Raw genomic sequence first — 23071 nt, forward strand, 5'->3', positions numbered from 1 at the left:
CGGGTGCTGACGCTCATCTGATTTTTTTTGTGTAATAGAAATATTGTCCTACCCATGATTTTCTAAGTCTAAAAAGGGCCATCATTCTTGCAAAAAGCAGGATAGAGTTATGTTTCTTGATGTACAGTGTCCACTTATGATGGTGAAAAACTGTTGCAAGTTTTAAAGCAATAGCTTTGATAGTTTATGAGAAAAGTTGACTTAAACATAATACTCAACCAAGAAAATGATTTTCTAAGTCCAAAAGGGGCAATAAGTATTGCAAAAAGCAGGATGGAGTTATGTTGCTTGCTGTACAGGGTCAGCTTATGATGGTGAACAAGTGTTGCAAGTTTCAAAGCAATAGCTTTGATAGTTTAAGAGAAAAAGTTGACCTAAACATAAAACTTAACCAAGAAATCTGATATTTTCTAAGTCCAAAAGGGGCCATAAATCTTGCAAAAAGCAGGATGGAGTTATGTTTCTTGCTATACAGGGTCAACTTATGATGGTGAACAAGTGTTGCAAGTTTAAAGCAATAGCTTTGATAGTTTAGGATAAAAGCTGACCTAAACATAAAACTTAACCAAGAAAACTGATTTTCTAAGTCCAAAAGGGGCAATAAATCTTGCAAAAAGCAAGATGGAGTTATGTTTCTTGATGTACAGGGTCTGCTTATGATGGTGAACAAGTATTCCAAGTTTCAAAGCAATAGCTTTGATAGTTTAGGAGAAAAGTTGACTTAAACATAAAACTTAACCAAGAAATCTGATATTTTCTAAGTACAAAAGGGGCCATAAATCTTGCAAAAAGCAAGATGGAGTTATGTTTCTTGCTATACAGGGTCAGCTTATGATGGTGAACAAGTATTCCAAGTTTCAAAGCAATAGCTTTGATAGTTTAGGAGAAAAGCTGACCTAAACATAAAACTTAACCAGGCAACGCCGACGCAGACGCAGACGCCGACGCCGACGCCGACGCCGACAACCGCTCAAGTGATGACAATAACTCATCATTTTTTTTCAAAAAATCAGATGAGCTAAAAATTGAAATTCCTCCTACTATCAAAGTACTTCATGATAAAATTATGAGCATTGTAAGACAGACCAAGTTATATCATAAAGTTCCCATGTTGGGCTAAACATGCCTCAAATGTGAGAAATCAAGGTCCTGTGTTGGCCCAAAATGTCACAATTTGAGAAATCAAGGTCCAAGATGAGAAAAATGTGCAGTCAGCCCGAATTTCATCAAGGTCCCATGCTTGACCCTAAATATCACAAGTTGAGAAAAATGTGTGGCTAGATCAGGATTTGACCACTGTCCCATGTTGGGCTTCAAATGACACAAACACATTGTTTGCTTGTTGTATAATTATGCTGATCACTTTACCAACTACTCCATAAACTGTGCAGCTAAAAAATTGGTGAGACATTTACTTACATTGACTTTATTGCCGAATCCAGCATAGAATGGAGGCGAGTTTTCGGGAAATAAAGAGGCCACATCTGACAGACAACTGATCTTGAACTCTTCTGGTTTACGTTCTATAACTTCCCTGAAAAAAACACATTAATATTTAGAAAGGAAAACTATGTCTGGCAGATGGTATTTCAATTTTACATACTTTCTCTTTTAACAAACTGTTATTAGTTTTCACATTTTTTTTTTTTTCAAATGCTGTGAAATAATTTAATTTCCTGGGCATGAAAGTTTTGTGGTTCAAACCATAACTACTATTTATTATTTAACCCTTTCCCTGCTAAATTTCTATAATGAACTTGTCCATCTTTGAATTTGGACAGTACCATTAACTGTTAAAAGGGGTGCTTACCAACAAAACACTGACTGAATAGCGAACAATGCAGATCTTGATCAGACTGCACGTATGTGCAGGCTGATCATGATCTACACTGGTCGCAAAGGCAGAACCAATCCTGTCCAGCATGGTAAGTGTATGTGCAGGCTGATCATGATCTACACTGGTCGCAAAGGCAGAACCAATCGTGTCCAGCATGGTAAGGCTTAATGGGGATATGAATGCATGGATCTCACCTTTAGCATGTAAAAAAATTGGGAATTATACAAAATACAAAAATAATAAAGACCTTAGATTTCTTTGTTTAGTATGGTCTGATGTCCTTTCAAGAAAGTAAAAATGCATACAGACTTACTTATGAAAAGCACTGATAAGCGAGGTGGGTGACAGGAGTAGTGGTCCTTCTGGTAGAGACATCTCCCCTTGCTTGATATTCTGCAGTAAATCTTTGGTGAGTTTTGATTGGCCAATAGCTCTTGCTGAGAGGTAGAGAAACTTGTACCCGTTCCCTGCAATACGACTGTAGAGCTGGGCAACACCCGACTGGGACCAGTCGCGCCCTACTACAGGTAAAATCTGACCCAGTACATCTGATCTGGAATAAAAATTACAAACTGGCAACTGCAATAGTCTATACTTCAAACAGGGACTGGCATCTTCCTAACTTATAACAGTACAGACAAAACCAAATGTAAGCCTATCTGATGCTTAACAATATTTCAGGTAGGCACTGTAAAATCTCCCATGGAAAAAGTAGAAACTTGTACACAAATCTGCTTCAAATTAAAAATGTGATAAACCTAACCCTTACCATGATGCACACGATTGATTATGCCTTTGCGACCAGTGTAGATCATGATCAGCCTGACCATCCGTGCAGTCTAATCATGATTTTCACTGTTTGCTATTCAGCCGATATCTTTTTGGTAAGCACCCCTTTTAACAGTCAATGGTACTGTCCAAATTGAAAAATGGACAAGTTCATTATAGAAATTTAGCATGGTAAGGGTTAATCACATTGCCGAAACATGGTATTTCCTACTGGATATGTAGTTCTAAGCAAGAGCTTTCTGTTGACAGTGCGCTCGACTGTTCGAAGAATTGGAGTAAGTATGGGTTCCTAGTTATTTTTCCTTATTCTTTGAAGTCACGCTAAAAATAAAATATCTTTCAGCGAGAAATACAAACAAATGATTATGATTGCCAAAGGTTTCCCCTATATAGTTGAACCTACTTTAGTAGCCATTTGTATTTAACAGCCTGTTGCTTTAGGCAGCCCGTCAGCTGACTTCCCAAACTGACAGTCCGCCAGCTGACTTCCCAAATTGACAGTCCGCCAGCTGACTTCCCAAACTGACAGTCCGCCAGCTGACTTCCCAAACTGACAGTTCGTCACCTGACTTCCCAAACTGACACTCCGTCACCTGACTTCCCAAACTGACAGTCCGTTCTACTTTAAACCTGTCTTAAGTAGCAACCTGCCTTTAGTAACCAGACTGAGTTTCTCCCTTGGCTGCTTAATATGTTGGACTGTAAACCCACAGCATAAATACTAAAACTAAATTGAACTACCATTCAATAGAACTAGATCTGGTCTACTTACTTTGTAATAGTTCCGTCAATATCCGACACAATAATTTTGTCGTTGTGTTTCCACAAGTAAATGTGTGACTGACATCGTTTAGTTCCCTGATACTGTGTTGTCACAGAGTATGTCACCTCGTTCTGTCCCGGTTTTAGGTTCAAATGTTTCTACAATTAAATACTTTCCATATAAATAAACATTGCAACATACATTGTAACTGGAAAGTTTTTCATGTTTCTGGCTCTATATTTCTTTTGAAGTAGATATTTAATAACTTGCGCATGACTTCACAAAAGTCGAAAAGAAAACCTTTTGACAGGCAAATTGTTTCTTTAAGCCATGTTCACTCAAAACAAACACCCTCTTATATGAATGTTAAAGGTGCACTAGACCCAAATTTCATCTTTTAAAAAAATATAAACTATTTCTGCATAATTATAGTTTATGTAAGCATATAAATAACAATTTAACATGTATTAACAACACTATGCTTTAGCTATAAATAGTACACTTAAAACATGTAAAGCTAAATGCAGTTTAACCCTTACCCTGCTATATCTCTACAATGGACTGGTCCATCTTTCAATTTGGACAGTACCACTTATTATTCAAAGGGGTTTTCACTGAAAATTTACTGACTGAATAGCAAACAGTGCAGACCATGATCAGACTGCACGGATGTGCAGGCTGATCTTGGTCTGCACTGGTCGCAAAGGCAGAATCATCTGCCGCCAGCAGGCTAAGGGTTAATTGTGTACTAGCACTAAAAAGCCGGCAGTTTTTAACAAACAACTTACTGCACAGTATTTGATTATAAACATAGATCTACATACATAATCAATCTATATATTTATTGAAGTTAATTACATTTGATGCAGACTTTCTACATTACAAGCAAATATCAACAAGGAATCAGTAAAACCGAATGATGCTCCCCGATGCCATAACTCCTACACGACTGAATGAATCCGGACGCGAAACCCCAGGTGCACAACTGCACATGCTGACCAACATTCCTGTAAACTTTGGTGACTCTAGGTCAAATACTTTTGGAGCTACGTACGACACAACATTAAAATGACCAATTTTTAACTAAGTCAGGGGCTATAACTCTTACAAGACTGAATGAATCTGGATGCGAAACCCCAGGTGCACAACTGCACATGCTGACCAACATTCCTGTAAACTTTGGTGACTCTAGGTCAAATACTTTTGGAGCAATGCGCGACACAACATTAAAATGACCAATTTTTTAATAAGTCAGGGGCCATAACTCCTACACGACTGGATGAATCCAGACGCGAAACCCCAGGTGCACAACTACACATGCTGACCAACATTCCTGTCAAGTTTTGTGACTCTAAGTCATATACTTTTGGAGCTAGGCACGACACAACACTAAAATGACCAATTTTTACAAAGTCAGGGGCCATAACTTCTACATGACTGAATGAATCCGGACGCGAAACCCCAGGTGCACAACTACACATGCTGACCAACATTCCTGTAAAGTTTTGTGACTCTACGTCAAATACTTTTGGAGCTAGGCGCGACACAACATTCTCGGAAGGACGGACGGACAGACGGACGGACGGACGGAAGGACGGACGGACAAGGGCAAATCTATATGCCCCCCCCCCCAAGTGGGGGCATAACTAGGTAAGGTAGAGTTATGATCATTTGACACTGCCTTTTGTCTCACTGGCCTCTATGATTATGTGAAGTTTCAACCAAATGCCATCAATACTTTTCAAGTTATACTCCAGACAAGGCTTATTTTGTATAATAAAGGGAGATAATTCAAAAAACTAGGTAAGGTAGAGTTATATTTCTTTGACACTGCACTTCCCGTCAACGGCCTCTATGATTATGTTAAGTTTCAACCAAATGCCATCAATACTTTTCAAGTTATACTCCAGACAAGGCTTATTTTGTATAATAAAGGGAGATAATTAAAAAACTAGGTAAGGTAGAGTTATGGTTCTTTGACACTGCACTTCCCGTCAATGGCCTCTATCATTTTGTGAAGTTTCAATCAAATGCCATCAATACTTTTCAAGTTATACTCCAGACAAGGCTTATTTTGTATAATAAAGGGAGATAATTCAAAAACTAGGTAAGGTAGAGTTATGATTTTTTGACAATGCACTTTGCCTCAATGGCCTCTATCATTATGTGAAGTTTCAATCAAATGCCATTATTACTTTTAAAGTTATACTCCGGACAAAAGTGTGACGGACGGACAGACAAAGCGGCAACTATATGCTCGCCCTTCGGGGAGCATAAAAATATCAAAGCCAAATTAATTAAGTAAAAGAGGGGCATTGGATAACTTTAACAAATGAAGTTCTACTTACAATTTGATCAGAGGACAATCTGAGTGATTTCTTGTAAACTTTTCTCATTTTATGTAACTGTAATCTTTTTGACTTCTTCGGCTCGGCCCTATCGGATCCTTCTGTGTCCCCTTCTGAGGAGGAATGGTCCCTCTCTACAGTCAACCTAATAATGCAAGATTAATTTATATACAGTGCACATGTGTATTTTGATGCAATGATAAATAGCCTGACTTTATCAAATCATTCCAGCAAAATTGGAACAGGATAATAAATGTCTCTCTATTCAAACTGAAGAGTTTCGAAACTAATACTTGCCATTCAAGACTCTGCTAGTATACTAATTACATACCAGACAAGTGGTTCACTTTCAGAAATTCCCATAGACAATAATTATAAAGAAACCAGAGCTGCTTTTGAGAAAAGCGCATGTCTCCCACAACTGCCTAATCATCTGAATAGTAAGTCAGTCTTTATATACTGTTTACTCACAGAAAATATACCTTTGATAGTTTTGGAGTAAGTTTTGGAGTAAATGGCCTTTCAAGGCTTTCATTATGTATCTGAGTCAACCATACACCAAGACCTGTATCACTAGCATCAGTATTTTTGGTAATTCAAGGGCCATAATTCCGAAGTGCCGGGGCTGATTTGGCTAGTTATTGAACTTGGCCGAGGATTTATTGGCAAACACATTTTGTTCAAGTTTGGTTGAAGATCAGATGAGAACTGTTCGACTTAGAGCGCGGACAAGATTTGTGACAGACGGACGGACACACGGACGGACACACGGACAGACACACACACAGACCAGAGTAAATCAATATGTCTCCCACCACAGTGGTGTGGGAGACATAATAATTAACAGAAAAATTTCCCCCCAAAAATAGTTTACTTTCAGTGTTTTGTGAAATTTTCAGTATACAGGATGTCTTGCCTTGAATACATGGAGTCTACACATTAAATCAGGATACATTTGTTACACATTTATATTTGCTATGTATGGATGTGTTTACCTGTCAACTAGTGTCAGTTTCTTTGGACTTTCAGTAATACTGGATTGACAGGATGGTATACTTTCTACACTGGTCACATGCACTGCCGAATCACCTTCCTGAGAAAACAAGAACGGAATCATTTCAAATGTATCTAACAAAATATGACACATCAATACTGTAGCAGTAAAATACCTATGCCTTATAGGGCCTCTGGGTAGTGGCTCCATAATGATAGTCTGCAAATTCTGATTATTTCCTTCAGCGCTAACAGAAATTTCTTTTTAATAACAAACAGTAAATGCCGTAATCGCATCCAAAGAATATGTGAGCCGTGCCATGGGAAAACCAACATAGTGGCTTTGTGATCAGCATGGATCCAGACCAGCCTGCGCATCCGCGCAGTCTGGTCAGGATCCATGCTGTTCGCTTTCAAAGCCTATTACAATTAGAGAAACGGTTAGAGAACAGCATGGATCCTGACCACACTGCGCGGATGCGCAAGCTGGTCTGGATCCATGCTGGTCACATAGCCACTATGTTGGTTTCTCATGGCGCGGCTCATGTAATCAAACCAAAAATGTTGACTGTCATTTAGAATCTGCTAACTTCATAAGTATATACTTTTAAACAAGTAAAGGAAATTGGCATTTATTTAAGCTTATGTTTTATGAGGAACGTAACCTATTAATTTTGCTTTTTTACTGTGTTAAGGTAACAGATTCACAAGGGGTATGAAATATGCACTGCCCAACAATTAAAATACTGAGGAATCATTAATTTAATTTTCATGGTAGTCTTATTTTCATGGATTTTGTAGTTGAGTCAATCAACAAATTATTATTGAAATGAAAAAACAAGAGATCACACAGTGATTTTGGTGCCCACCATTGAGCCATTTTTGAATGTTCCAAATTTCAAGACTAATATAAAAATCTGTAATATGTGAGATACACTAAAAATTAATACAAAAAAAAATTGTCTTACTGACACATGTTACCACAGAAAAATGTATTTACTTTTTACATAGGACTAATAATAAGAAAGTTAGAAAAATTTGAGTACTAAACAAATTAATCATCAATCTACTAGGGTAGTCCATTCACTGCTGAGGTGTAATAGGAAAATAATGGACAACTTGAATCATTATCTCATTAGGTGTCTGCAGACTTTATGACCCTTCTACAGGTAAGGCCATAAAAAACCAATTAACTACTTGGAGGGCCACTGGATATAAAATTATATTAGAAATCAAAATAAACAAAGGGCCATAACTCACTCAAAAATTGTTGAACCAGTCTGATTTTCAGGGGGACACAACAAGGGTACCAATACATCATTCTGACAAAGTTTGGTCAAAATCCCCCCAGTAGTTTCTGAGGAGATGCGATAACGAGAAATTGTTAACGGACGGATGGAAGGACGGACGGACCACGGACGCAGTGATTTGAATAGCCCACCATCTGATGATGGTGGGCTAATAAAATTCACATTCATTTTATTCAATCCAAGAAGTCATATCCACACAAAATAGCTTTTTTGGAAATTTTGCACCCAAATATTAAATGATTTTACAGTACCTAACATTTTTGAACTAACTGAATTGGAATATTCAGTTAAATACACATTACACTGTTAAACCTTTCTTAGCAACCATATGTCTTAACCATCAAGTCAGTAAACTTTCCTAAACTGAGACTTTGTTCTTCAAAATTTCTAATTTTAACTTGGTTTAACAAACCACCTGCCTTGAGCAGCCGAATTGTGTCCCTTTCTTGGCTGGCTGCCAACCTTTGCTACAGGTTTGCTTATACAGTCAAACCTGTGTTAAGCAGCCAGCCAAGGGAGCAGCATAATCTGGCTGCTAATGAGAGGTTGAAATTAGAACAGAACAGAAAGTCAACTTTGGAAGTAAGCTGACTAGTTGCTTATAGCAAGTGGCTGCTTAATAGAGGTGACCGCTCAGGCAGGTTCCACTGTATATTCTTCCTGAAATATTCTAGCTTAAGGAACAGACACAAGTACTTACAGACTTTGGTCCAGTGATTTCCGACTCTGATGTTGTCAAGGTAACATTCACTTGGGACTGCATTGAAGTTGTGGCATCAGCGGTAGTTCGTCGCCATGAAAACCAAGAATATCCTCCCTTCTTCTCCTTCTTTTTTGGCATGTGCTGAGAAATAAGGCCCTTTAGTACTCCCTGTCATAGTTAAAATGGGTAATGTTAGACACAGCTTTCTATTTCAACATTTGAACATTGTAAATAAAACTTATGCACACTCTTAAGAAATCATGTGAATGAATTCATATTTCGAAACAACCATCGCTTCTATGCAATGGTCAATAGAAATCATATATATTTCATAAGATATGCCAGTAAAAAATTAAAATAACATAAGGCTATATTATACAGCCATACGTTACTTTAGTTTTACTGGCATCCTCCAAGTGTGTGCTCTTCTAAAAACCACTGCCAGTTTCTTATTGTGAACTTGTATATTTTTTGGAAGCTTAAAGTTAATGAACAAGAATATTCTTTATACATGGCCGTCTAGTGAAACATGATTAAATAGTTTTATCCGAAGGGTGATCCCCTTAACTACCGATATGTTTCAAACCCTCAAGTTTACAACCATCATTGTTTAAAATATAACTGAACATATATGCACAAACCTCAGGTAAGTTTTTCTGGAAAACCACTCGTGCCAACATAATAGGCGCTGCCGTCTGCCAGTTGTAGTAGTTATCCTCAATCTTCACCACTAGATCTGGATTTGACAACATGGCTGGATTTTCTGACAAATCATCAAATGTGACAATCTTTGACATGAACTTCTCCAAAGATACCCCATCCGCGTCTGCGAGGCCACCGCAAAGCGACAGAGAGTACATGCCGAGAGATTTGATCTCGGAAACTAAGATATTTGGTCCGCCTATGGCACCCTCTACTGAATGTGGTGATTGAGGGAGGGAGGCTCCGCGACCTGATTCAACATCTTCGTCCTTCTCTATCGCTTTGAAATGGGTGTTGGAAAACCTTCAAAATATCAAATTTGCCTTTAACCTAGTAATTATTTCATTTATGATCAATGAATTTCGGTACCTTTTTTACCTAGCTTGGTTCATTATTTCCTTAATAAATAAAGACATTGTGAGCAAACAGCTGTCATAAAATGACACTGTATCAATAAATAATTCAACATAAATAAGACCCATACAAAATAACTAAAATAACCTTCAGTTACAATTCTTAGCCAGGTCTATATGTTACATTTTACATTTCTCAAGTAACTCCAAATCTTCCCATTAGCTTCCTGTTTCTATATGCATGGGAGTTTAAAGCATGAAGCTTTCACTTTTAAATTCTAAATTTTCTTTTTTGCTCTGCAGTTCTTGTATTATCACAATGAAACTTGGCATGTATTTCACATAAAAAAAGACAGTTCAGCAAAATTTCATAAGTACATTTTGTATAAATGTGCTATCAACAAAGTTATGTGAAAATGCATATAATAGGTACTTGTTAAAGGCTCATAATGCCTTTGTTTAAAATGTGGCTGCCACATTTTCCGTTATGAACATAAAATACATTAATTTCTTGTTAAATCCTATTTCTGATAATTACTTTCATTAACAGTTTTCAAAGGTTTGAATATTGCTGAATATACATTCAATGTTTTATTGAATCTATTTTTTTATTACCTCCCTTTATGGTTCTTAACTATAAAAGGTTCACATGCAATATTAAAAGTAGTGCTTTTCTAACCATGTAAGTACACATAACAACTATTTGAAAATCTGTTTCATCTGTTTTTTAAGATAAAAATTTAAAGCATTATGGATCTTTAAAGTCTTATTTGCAAACTTTAAACTGTGATCAATATTGGCCCTGAAGCGTGTGTATTGCTATAATACCTTTTAGGAAAGTAGAGTTTAGCAGTCTCATCATCCATATCTTCTATGTTAAGATCGTCAAGGTATATCCCCTCCTCCTCTGGTTTATGTCTAAAATTCTTCGTCTTTCTCATGAACTGGAACAAACCACCAGATCCTTTGTTCTTCTCATCTGTAAATATACAAGATTCTAAAAGGACCTCCATTGTATTTCAAATAATCAGTCTATTTGGTTGACTTTAACACAATTTTTAAACATTTTTATTTATGTAAGGAGGTTAGTTAACTTGATAGAGGTATTGGAAGACTTACCAGTATATACTCATTCTCAACAAGTAACACACAACACCTCAACATAAATCAACAGTGGATGCCTGCTGCAGTGCAGTTAATCCTTATGTAGAAGTTCCGCCACATTACGGACCGTTAAGAGCAATAAAGTTTACCTGGAATGCTTGTTTGATGGACTAATGATTGAACATTTTCCTCCGTCACCGACTTCCGTGGCATGGCTCCCCATTCCCACATCGTATCGTCCTCCTCGGACTCCAGCAGACGTTCCTGTCCGATCGACTTCTGACGTTCAAATTCTGTGTCACTCTTAGGAGTATGTGGACGACTACTGATTGGGCTGTAAATTGATTAGAAGACACTGTCATGTGTTCATCTTGCAAACTTATATCATCCTAATAATATTACATGTATATTTACTACTTTTTTCTATCCAGATAGAAAGCAGTAGAAAACACAGTATCCATTACTGTCAACCCAAAATCTTTTGTACCATTTTTAAAATTTCATGATAGAAGTAAAGAGTTTGATGAAAACAAAAAACAAATTAATAAAGAAAAGCAAACCATAAAATTGAACTTAAATATTACAAAAGCAGAACTTTATTGTTCTGAAATCTGGAAATTTTGTATATAATGACATTAACTTCCTACGCGTTGTTAAAATACCGTGCTGTAAGAAGTATTTTGTTGTTTTATTTATCATGTTTATTGTATAATTTGTAAAATTCCTCATGTATGAAAAATAACCTACCACTGGTTGCAAATGTTGATGGAAATATCATGCTCTTAGGTTACTGTTTTGGCAGTAACTCTGCAAAGCCTCGTTACTGCCAGAACAATACCCTGAAACAGCATATTCCCACCTGCATCAATAGCCAGTGACAGATTAAAATATCCTTCCCTGTCAACCTAGATGACTCACCTTGCTAATGGAGACAGATCCGTGTCACTGAATGGGTGTGAATTAAGGTAACTAAACACCTCATGAGTAGTGGCCCACTCATTTGTTCTATCAAACTTGTTCTCTTCAACCGCTGGCAAACTGATTGATTTTGACATTGAACCACTTGTCATGTTTTCTGTCAGTATACGCAACTCCTCATCCGTTGACACATCCTCTAATTCAAAAATATCTTCCTCATTGTCAAAGTCACCAGTTACCCCTTGATTGTTATTGGCACTTTCAGTTTTGTGTTTATTTTTCCTCTTTTTTCGTCTTTTTCTCTTACTCTTGTTCACTTCAACAGGTTCATTTCCAGTTCTGATATCTAAATCCGCATCTCTGGAATGTTCACTTTTCACTGTTGATTCACTCTTAACGGAGTCTAAATGTTCCCTTGTACCAGCTTTATTTTCTTTGCTGTTGCCAGTTTTTTGTTCATTAGCAGTTTCTGATCCAATTTCAAATTTAACTTTGACTTCATCTTCGACTTGAACAGCTTGACCTCTGGCTTCCAAATCTCCAGTGATGGCTTCACACTCCTCTCGGAGCATTTTGACTCCCTGTTCCATGAGATCAGAGTCATATTGTAATGGAGAGGTAGCCAAGTGTGGTGAAAGTTCCTACAAATAACAGATGATTCTATCATTATTTATTTTAATTCGGTAAAAGTATCTGTTGAGTTTAATGTCGCACAGACACAATTATAGGTCATATGGCGACTTTCCAGCTATGATGGTGGAGGAAAACCCCAGTTGTCCCTCCATGCATTATTCCATCACGAGTGGGCACCCGGGAAGAACCACTGACCTTCCGTAAGCCAGCTGGATGGCTTCTTCACATGAAGAATTCAACGCCCCAAGGGAGACTCAAACCCATATCAATGAGGGGCAAGTGATTTGAAGTCAGCGACCTTTAACACTTGGCCATGAAGGCCCCTCTGTAAAATTAAGATGCAGCTCTAGCATAAAAGGGTACTGTATATTATTACATACATGTACATTCTTTCTCACTTTACTTGCTTTAGGAACTGAAACACTAATATTTTTCTATATACGCAGATGTCCTCAATGCCCGTAATTATCTACGTTTAAAGTAGCTAACATAAGAATTAATGGCAAATATTCGATTTTCAAGAACTGTATGAATAATTTACACAAATAAAATTTGACTGTGCTGCCTACAGCTAAAGACTGTACTTAAATGCTAAGTTTCATCACAATTTCAGCAACTTTAAAATGACTATGCAACAAGATAATTTAGCATTTTAAAGCCAATATTTATATAAGTTTCAAACACTTTGAGGAATATAGACTGAGTCATCCAGGGCTTTTCTTCCAAAAGTTCAAAATCAAACAGAGGATGTCAGAGCGTCAACTTTCAAATGTTGTATCAACCTTGTATAAATATATACCTCTTCCTCATCCTCATGTTCCTCTATGAAGAATGCCTCTCCACGTTCCCCTAGCTTCATCTGTATATCAACTGGCTCCCCATTGATCTCAATGTCCACCTGTAGCATAAATACTGATAGTTCATACAAACTACATGTTAGTTCATTCAGAGTTCATGTTAGTTCATAAAGACTACAGTCATAATTAGTTCTGACTTCATATACATGATATAGTAATGTACCAGCTAATTAAAATGAAATTTAAAATACCTTCAGTCTGCTACTTATAATTTGAGCCAAATACACAACAGATAAATGCAACAACAGACTGCAATTCACCCTTTTTACATCTATAGGTAAGATATAACCAAAGGAAGGACTCACTATCCTTTTGGGACATGAAAAATGGCATATTGTCTAAAAGTTGGTCATCTCAAGCAATAAAACGACCCAGTTTCTTTCAACATACCACTTTCTCCCTAGATCTGAGCACCCCAAGCTTCCCAAAACGCACGTGAAACGGTGACGACTTGTACGATCCATCCTCTTGCTCTATGATAACTGTATCAATGGCTCCTGTAAGTGTTGCAGCATTGATCTCCTGGTAGAATCCCTTGACGTTTGAGAATAATTTGCCCACATAACTAAAATAGCTCATTCTCTGCAGGGGCGTCAGAAGTGGGATGGGGATCTACCTCAATTCACCTGAAATATTGAAAAAAAGTTAGTAACATTTCCCCAATAGAAAAAATAACCATCTTTCGAACAAGACTTTTTAAGCACTGTTATAAATGTACAAAATTTTGAAAAATAAAATGCATATATTAGAAATGTTGTTGTTGGATTATACAGCAATCCACACAAAAGGTTGTATCACCAAAGGAAGGAAAGTACATGTATCGTAGAAGGAAAATAAAGAAGACTCAACACAGAATCAGTTCTACAGTATTTCTGAGGGGTAAAGGCAAATAAGTTAAGCCCTCCACAAGTAAATGTATCTAACAACTTCCTTCCTATGAATCAAAGGCAAATTTAGGTCAAATCTTCTGCTGTCATTTTGTTTAACATAAAAACATTAAACCATGTCTCTATAAAACAACAAAAAATATTTAAAATTTGATTTTTATCCTTACTCATTTTCAATGAAACCAGTCTCTTAAATTTCAGAGAAATCGAAACAAAAACACTTGTATGATATATAAGTTTTGTTTGTTTGTTTTGGGTTTAAGGTAGTTCTGCACGTTTGAATCGAAACATTTTCTACAATGTAGAATTTGATTAAACTCCAATTTTTCAAAACTTCAGAATATACCTAGAAAATTCAGCAAATAAAAAAGATAGGGTCGTATGCTTGATTTTTTGCTAGACTGATTTGAAAAATTTGGACCTCACGCAATATTTCATAATGGGAGTCTATGGGAAAATCATAACTTTCATTACATTTTCGCGAATAGATTTTTTTGTACAATGTAGATTTTGATGAAACTTCTCACAGTTGTAAATAAACACACGGCCTATTATTTGGTGAAATAAAACGTATAGGTCCGTGTGCTTATTTTTGAGATATTTGACCATAATTAAAGAGAACCGGACATTTCACGTTGATTTTAAGACATTATTTTTAATATTTTAATGTACCATATGTTTTAATATCATATTTTGACTTTAGAAATATAGCAAAAGTGCCATTGTAATAAATTTACGCACAGGTTTCGATTTATCTATAAATTGATTTTCATTTCCGTACGCCGAACCCAGGCTTTATTCTACGTTTTCCGGATAAATGACGTTACGCCATCACTTCCGGTTTTTCAAACGTGCAGAACTACCTTAACATCATTTTTCAACAGTATATCAGTTATGTATTGTAGGGCAATTAACCTAACAAGTGTTCCTGGATTCAGTACCAGTACAAACCTGTTCTCCGCAAGTAAATGCCAACTTCCCCACATGAATCAGAGGTGGAGGATGAATGATTTCAGACAAAATGTCTTTTACCATATCATCATGGTGAACATACGTCTCGCCCGGGGATCGAACTCATGACCCCACGCCACAATCTGTAGATCTGCGCTCCCCCTACTGAGCTAAGCCGGCGGGCGATATGTAAGTTAAAAGATAAAAAACAGAGTTTCTACAAAAATGTAAGTATAACACACTTGTATATAATAATCTGTATAAACCATAAAAAAATAATTCAAAATTCAAATATTATCCGACCTGGTATTCAATCAAATTCAGGTTATAGAGGAGGGAAAGAATATTTAAAACTTAGTGTTTCTTAGAATTGAAAAAGAAAATAAATACAACAAAACTCACTCAATGACAGTAAATTTTAAATCCGTATAAACAAGCAGCTCTGTTATATCAAAATGAACTTCACAATAAATTTATGAATTTCTTATTACACGATTAGATAAATTCTTTAATTATCTATTCGGCTATTTACAGTATGTCTGAATTACTTATATCTATATATAATCTAACCATGATCATTTGCATACAAAATGCACTAAAAATCTGATCACATGATAAACAGTTTCGGATCACATGATTTCACAACTGTGAGAAATCTGAATTAGTGACCTGGTGTTTATATTTATACAACAGACAATAAAACCAATAACCATAACAGGTCGGAAGATAGAGCATGCCTTATCCTGTTATCGTACGACCATAACACCATACAAGGTTAACGACCTGTAAGGAAATTGCCGGAGGTTCATAAACAATTCAGTATTAATAAAAGGGAACTGCAGCAGTAGTTTATAAAATATTAGGTATTAATAAAAATGTTTTAGTACAATAGCAAAATAATAATATGTTGATAATCAGATTTCAGTATAATACATATTTTCTAATTTATAAAGAAACACATCAGAATTTAAGCATTACCAATTTATTTTTTTGCAAAAATTATTTTTTCAAAAATTTATAGATAAAAATAGATCTAATTAAACATTAACTTACCAGTAATCACGTGTAAGTTTGATTTCTTTAATGATCGATTTATCGATTAAAAAACCAACCAACATACAAACAAAACAATATTGTCATGTAAACACATTTACCCTCTCTACATATTATCATAATTAATACCAAACCGTGAATGAAAAACTAAGGCGGGAGAAAACTGGGTCAGGATTGTAGAACTCGGTGAGCCAGCTAGTCAGATAAAAAACATAAGACAGAAATAGCACGTTTTGTTTACAATAAATGCCGACAAGGCAAGATTACAAGTGGTATATAGATAGAACAGTTATAGACAAGGGATAACAGTCCTAGATAATTGAATTATTTTTCAAAAAAGTAGTATCTGTTACCTATATCGTGTATATAATATATTTTTATGGATCTTTATAATTTAGACAGTACATTCATGTTTTAGAGACTAACAAAGCATTCTACTGGTGACCCTGGTCGCAAAACATAACATTTTTTTTTTTGGCAAAAACAAGAAACTACACAGATATTTAAACATGTCATCAACATAATATTACTGTTGCCCTACTTATTTGGCTTATCAAGATTTTATAATAATGATATTTTATAGTGTTGCTATCTATGAACAGCAGCCATTCAAACATTATAAATTAAATGCTGTTCTAAACGCATGAAACGGCAAATTTGTCTGATTACATCAATCAATTTGGGCCATACCACATTATATATATATATATATTAATCACTGAAAATTAACTCCTGAAAAATTACTGACTGAATTGCGAGCAGTGCAGACCATTATCAGCCTGAACGGAAAAGGCAGAATCACTTGCCATCCATCAGCAGGCTAAAGGTTAAACACATTTTCATATCCATATATTAAGATAACTTGAAATTTCTTAACCACCTGCCATGCTTCTGAAGCTGTAAATACACGTATCAACCATATATAAACAAACCAGGACACAATATGATTGTGTATGTATTATTACTCAGTGGTGGCAAATTCAATTGTCCGTATTGCCCAGGTTGTCCTAAAGCTAGTACGGACAAGTGAAATTTGACCAGAATTTACTATATAACTATCATACAGACAAGTAAGAAATAGCAAATGACAAAAACGGACAAGCAAGTCAAAATCAGATTTCGCCGCCCCTGTAATAATTACTGAGATTATTTCCTTAAAGCTTTCATAATGAAAGTATTATTTATTTTATATAATAATATCATTGGAAGGTCAATAAACTGATCTATAACTTCACAGCACCAGTGGAATTGAGAAAAACCTGTCCAAAATTGTCATACATCACTGGTGGAACTGGGAAAAAGCTGCCCAAAATTGTCATACATCACTGGTGGAACTGGGAAAAAGCTGTCCAAAATTGTCATACATCACTGGTGGAACTGGGAAAAAGCTGTCCAAAATTCATTTATTGTCATAATTGGGAAAAAAATTAAGTTCATTAAATATATATAAAGATGTTTTATTTCTGTTATATTTACAGATGTATAAGGCTGCCAATCTAATTTTTGTTCAAACAGTATATTTTTAAGATGTTGTTCACATAACTAAAATCAACAAAACTAAATTGCAGAACATTAAGTAACAATGTGGTAAAATTAACAATCAGTCTACCATGTCTAAATTTAGGGAAAAAAAAATGTTTTGTCCTTTTTTTTTGCTTTGGGACTGCCACGTTTTACCATAGGTTAAATAATAAGGGGAAAAAAGCCCTGATTATATTTTAGAGTCTCCAATGTTACCTTTAACAGGAAATTACATTTTACAAAATCCGTATTATATAATAAATTCTTGTAGTGCTCATACCAGGTCGTCAACTAAAATTTCAATTCTTATGTAAAGGCGCAGTGATCTAGTGGTTAAGATGTTGGTCACTCAACTCAGAGGTTGTTACTAAGGTTCAAACCCCACTTGGGTCACGACCATGCCTTCTCTTACAACTCAAGTACAGCTCCAAGGTTTTTCCAGGAAGCATGGCTGTTCAAATAACCTTGAACATTTTATCCAATCAATCTAAAAAACATTAGTATAAAACTAAAGTAATTCTAAGTTATCATACAAACTGTGCACTTGTCAATTGTAACATTTATTTACATTAGTTACATGGTACATTCACTTTTAAAAACATTGGCCTTATGGCAAACGTTCAAGGCTTTATACAGTAAATCAGATTTTGTGTTATTGTTATGAAACATAATACCATTTTGACTACCCTATTATTATAATCTCTGACTGCCCTATTGTATGTTGATATTAAAGCTCCAACATAATAAAAATTAGGTTATCAGGTTTACCATTCACCAGGGACAAAACGCATCAAAATATATGCAACCCAATTACATTTGTTTGGTCTGGGCCAGAACATGTCTTAGATTAAGGTCCTTTCGACTGAAAATGCGTCAAAACCTAGGTCATGAACTTACAGATACTTATGACAGATTAATTTGACAATTTGTACTAATATACTGTATGCTACTACTGTACAATAACAGATTATTTTCAAACAGTCTAGGCATTTCCAGCAAACAATTAACTTTCTGAATTCAGAGCATTTTTTAAAATTGTTTAATGCATATTATAATTAACTGTTATACACTATAGTTAATATTCATGTATGCAAATTTCTCAAAACAACTGTCACTTTTGCTATTTTTAGGCACAAGCTTTAAATAACTGAAGTATGTGTAATGATGTCATCATCAATTAATGCAGTAAACTGCATCTACTAATTATTATACCAACATTACCCCCAAGCTATAGGCCACACTGCAAACTTTGTGACAAGCAAATATAGCAAATTACAAATGTACTAATGGTTGTAAATGTCAGGCAGTACTCTTCATTTAGGTCACATCAGTAGATCAGAAAAGTCCTTTGTCTATTTTACTTTTATTTCATCAATGGACTACATTGTATAGATCTTTCTTTCCAGTCTATTACACAAAAATCAAACCACTGCAGTAGTTCACGCCATAATATAACATGAAATGTTTTTACAATTGCATACTTACATGGTTAGAAAAGCACTACTTTTAACATTGCACAAGAATTGTTATAGTCCCGACCGAGTATTAAAGGGAGGCAATAAACATGATAAAAAAAATAGATTCAATAAAACATTCTAGTATATTCAGCAATATTCAAACCTTTGACAACTGTTAAAGAAATAATCATCAGAAATAGGATTTAACAAGAAATAAATGTATTTTATATTCATAACAGAAAATAGTGCAGTCACATTTCAAACAATGGCATAATTATATGAGCCTTTAACCCTTAGCCTGCTAAATTTCTAATGGACTGGTCCATCATTCAATATGGGCAATACCATTTTGATTTATTATTTGGAGGGGTTTTCATTGAAAATTTACTGGCTGAACAGCAAATATTGCAGACCATCACCACACTGCATGGATATGCAGGCTGATCTTGGTCTGCCAGAATCACTTGCTGTCAACAGGCTAAAGTTCACATGATAAAAATTAACACTCATCAATCATTTTGAGGACTGAAATAACTTCAAAATAAAAAAAAAATCATTTTGTTCATATGCAGACATAGCAAAAAGTGCTATAGAAACACATAATGCAGAATGATATACACCAAAAGCTTCCTTGCACAGGATTCTTTACACTTTAGTGGTCAACATTATAAGGCCCTTGGTTAAAATAGTCTGAAGCATGGTGAAGTCAAACCAATTTGTGGTGCACCTGTTGGGATAATTACATGTACTTCACATGACATTGTTTAATGTTATCTGCTCATCAGACTATCTAATTTGTATAAATAATAAAGTCGCTCTATTTGCAGACCTTTGTTCACTTTTAATTATAAGAACTACCACTTTGCCAGGTATACAATGTACTTAATTATGTAGATCTGAATTCTAACTGAGTCAAGAATTTTCATAAAACAATGTGCATGAAGTATTGTCAAAGGGTATAAAGGGGTACTGTATATCTTTTAAAGAATTATCATTCAAAGCCTGGTATCCTGTTCTGAAAATATTTCAATGAATTCTAAAATTCACAATGAATTGAAATTAATAAACATTACAGGCAGAGATATTAAATGTTTTAAAAGCTTGATTAATGTAGAACACAAACTTCAAAACTTGGTATCCAGTAAAGATACTAACCTGTGCTTATTTTACCTCCTGGTAAAACAACCCTTTAAATGCTGAATGGCAAGCAAGATAGCCACCAGTACCATTCTTTATGTCTTTGGTATGTAATGGTATGATGCGGCCAGTCTGGGGATTGAATTTGCAGATTTCTGAAACCCTGGCTTCATGTAAGCAAACATTATACGTGTCAGCAGCGAGAACAGAATAATATGTGACAAACAATTTGTGCACTCGATTGTAACATATATAATTCAATAGCATATGGAGTACCAGACCTCTAACCATGACCCCTAATAGGACAATGGTCCTGGTATGATAATTGGAACTCTTGGGTCTGTAACTTGTCTGCTGATTATCACTTGTTTACAAGAGCTTATACAAAGATGAAGGCACAGTAAGACTAAGAGATTCTATGTTGACCACTTATGTGTGATTACAGCAACACTGACTAACCAGATTAATTAACACTGATTAAAAAGTCCCCATTTTCCTTCTTCAAAACATCTAGGATGAAGGCTAAGATGAAGGCTGTGTAATAGGACCGAAATATACAAGGTATAAGATATTTTGTTCTGAGTAATGGAAAATAATCATCCAGAACAACCATCATAGTTTCATCAAAACAATTGTAAGATAAGATAAGATTTATTTAAAGTCGGCAAGACATCAAACAAGTACGACCAGTCATAATCGGAAATCGATTGTTGGTTGTAACGATGTAGATGTAGATGTAGTACAACATAAGATCATACAACACAAGAATTAAGATCATGTGAGCTATTGAAACCTCTAATTGTCATTTTAAGTGAGTTTTTCTCAATCTGTCACTTAACTTTTGAAGTGCAGCAGTCCTGTACACATTTATTATGCTGTTTAAGTCTAAATTACCAGAGCTGGGGCCCAGTAAAATAAAAGATTTCAGACCTATACTAGGTTTGTCCGTAAAATTCAATATCCGACTACCACTACACATTAAGTTTCCGTGCTACACAACTCTCTTTTCACAAGATTTTAAATTGTAAAACTTATTCAAAAAAATGATTACTGACCTAAAATAGCAATATCTCATTCTATTTGAAAAAAAATGAGACTTGTTTAATTCAGTAGGGTTAATAACCAGTTACGTTTTTTCAATTTTGCACAAATAATATTTTGCAAAGCCAAAGTTCTGATAATTTGTCTTTATTGAGGAAAACCCTCTTTACGGATTTCACAAATTTTCAAGACAATTTAATACTTTTTAAATGCTTTACCTTACTAAATATTCCTACAGCTTTGTAGTTTCAACACATGTATATTAGTGAATAAATTTAATTTTACACCCTCTTTGTAAAACGCCATACACAGATCTGACCTGTCGGTCGATCTCTGACGTCAAAGGTCAAACCGAGAATGAGCTACATTGCAGCAACCCGATTGGTCTATTTTCCGGTCGGTGTGCAATTAGCATAATTTATTTACGATTTACAATCAGGTGATAAATATTGATTCATACCAAATTCACACGGCATGAAAATCTACGTTAAAAAGACTAAATATGAAATTACCCTACTTTAAAGTAAAAGCGATTTTATATTTAGTTTAGAACTGTAATATTCAAAGAATCAATTTATACAACCTGATACAGGTGCGGAAAGAAATGGGGTGTCGGATGTTTGAAATGAATAATTGCAGTAGAATGTCAGAAATGTTAGTATGAAAGACCTGGCAATGAATATTGTCAGGTACAGCTAATACGTATTAGACCTTCTTGGGTACAGTGAGGCTTGAAAAAAAAGTATTTCAGTGAGTTGTTAAAATGTCAGGTTATAAGTAATAGTTATAGTATGTGTGAGAGTGTGTTACCAGGATATATCAGAGCTAGGGGTACATCGAGGGTATTTTTCTCTGCACATATCGTCGAGGCCGGTAGGCCGAGACAGATATGTGAAGAGAAAAATAACGAGATGTACCCCTAGCTCTGATATATCCTGGTAACACACGAGCATTACATATTATAACTGTTTTATCGCATAGTTTATCATTAAAATTGATATATTATTTTCATTTAAATTTGTTTATTATTATTTTTACTATTTTGATTCCCTTTCTGCGCCTCGCTGACTGAAACACTAAAACTTCTGTTTTAGAAAATGTGTTCCCCAGATAAAAGTACCCAACAAATTTCTGCATTGGTTTTAAATCTTTGCATTTCATTGGCCAGACATATTGTAAAACTTGTTGTTTTGTTTGTAAAAAAATCAAAGAAAAAGAAACATTTGAGAAATCTCTGAATTTCATATATTTCATGTATTTCTGAATTTGGCAGTAACTATCAAGTTTTTGAAATATTCTAGTTTATTTATTCTTTTACTTTATAAATGTAGGTGATTGTGACAATTCTTTCTCTGTGAACTGTAAATTGGAGCTAAAATCATCTTTTCTTTGAAAGGAAAAAATTATACTCCCTTGATAGGACCTCAATAGAGAAAAAGTGTTCCGATATATATCGGAACAGTTTTACTGTGCTGATATATATCGGAACACTTTTTATATCGGAACACTTTTTTTCTTATGAAACTCCATAGAGATTTCCGTGTGGATATATATCGCAACAGTTTTGTAAGATATCAGCACAGTTTTGTAGTAATAATGTGTGTTACTATGTATAACATGCTGCAAAGATCAAAGGAAAATTGACCTTACGCCAGTGTTGATTGACAGGTTCCAACTGACCAGTCAGATAACAGAACTGATAAGGCTTGTTGTT

At 35.2% G+C, this 23071-nt stretch overlaps 1 protein-coding gene across 3 annotated transcripts in view; it reads right to left on the reverse strand.

Moving 5' to 3' along the window:
- The window catches only part of LOC123540907 (phosphatidate phosphatase LPIN3-like), a 30555-nt gene extending 8853 nt beyond the window's left edge, over positions 1 to 21702 (reverse strand). The window contains exons 1-13 of one of the 3 annotated variants that reach the window (XM_045326232.2): positions 21576 to 21702; positions 13701 to 13936; positions 13253 to 13351; positions 11821 to 12461; positions 11052 to 11236; positions 10627 to 10777; positions 9385 to 9748; positions 8741 to 8911; positions 6733 to 6830; positions 5738 to 5882; positions 3399 to 3547; positions 2151 to 2390; positions 1420 to 1534 (exon numbers count right to left, since the gene is read on the reverse strand). In XM_045326232.2, the coding sequence (XP_045182167.2) occupies positions 1420 to 1534; positions 2151 to 2390; positions 3399 to 3547; positions 5738 to 5882; positions 6733 to 6830; positions 8741 to 8911; positions 9385 to 9748; positions 10627 to 10777; positions 11052 to 11236; positions 11821 to 12461; positions 13253 to 13351; positions 13701 to 13889 (2547 nt within the window). In that variant the 5' untranslated portion in view covers positions 13890 to 13936; positions 21576 to 21702. Of the gene's footprint in view, positions 1 to 1419; positions 1535 to 2150; positions 2391 to 3398; positions 3548 to 5737; positions 5883 to 6732; positions 6831 to 8740; positions 8912 to 9384; positions 9749 to 10626; positions 10778 to 11051; positions 11237 to 11820; positions 12462 to 13252; positions 13352 to 13700; positions 13937 to 15550; positions 15742 to 16201; positions 16345 to 21575 lie in introns of those variants that run through there. The other 2 variants (XM_053526186.1, XM_053526185.1) reach the window with 2 other exon arrangements.
- Positions 21703 to 23071: the final 1369 nt, after the last annotated feature.

This window comes from Mercenaria mercenaria, chromosome 16 (assembly GCF_021730395.1).
Source record: "Mercenaria mercenaria strain notata chromosome 16, MADL_Memer_1, whole genome shotgun sequence".
NCBI lineage: Eukaryota > Metazoa > Mollusca > Bivalvia > Venerida > Veneridae > Mercenaria > Mercenaria mercenaria.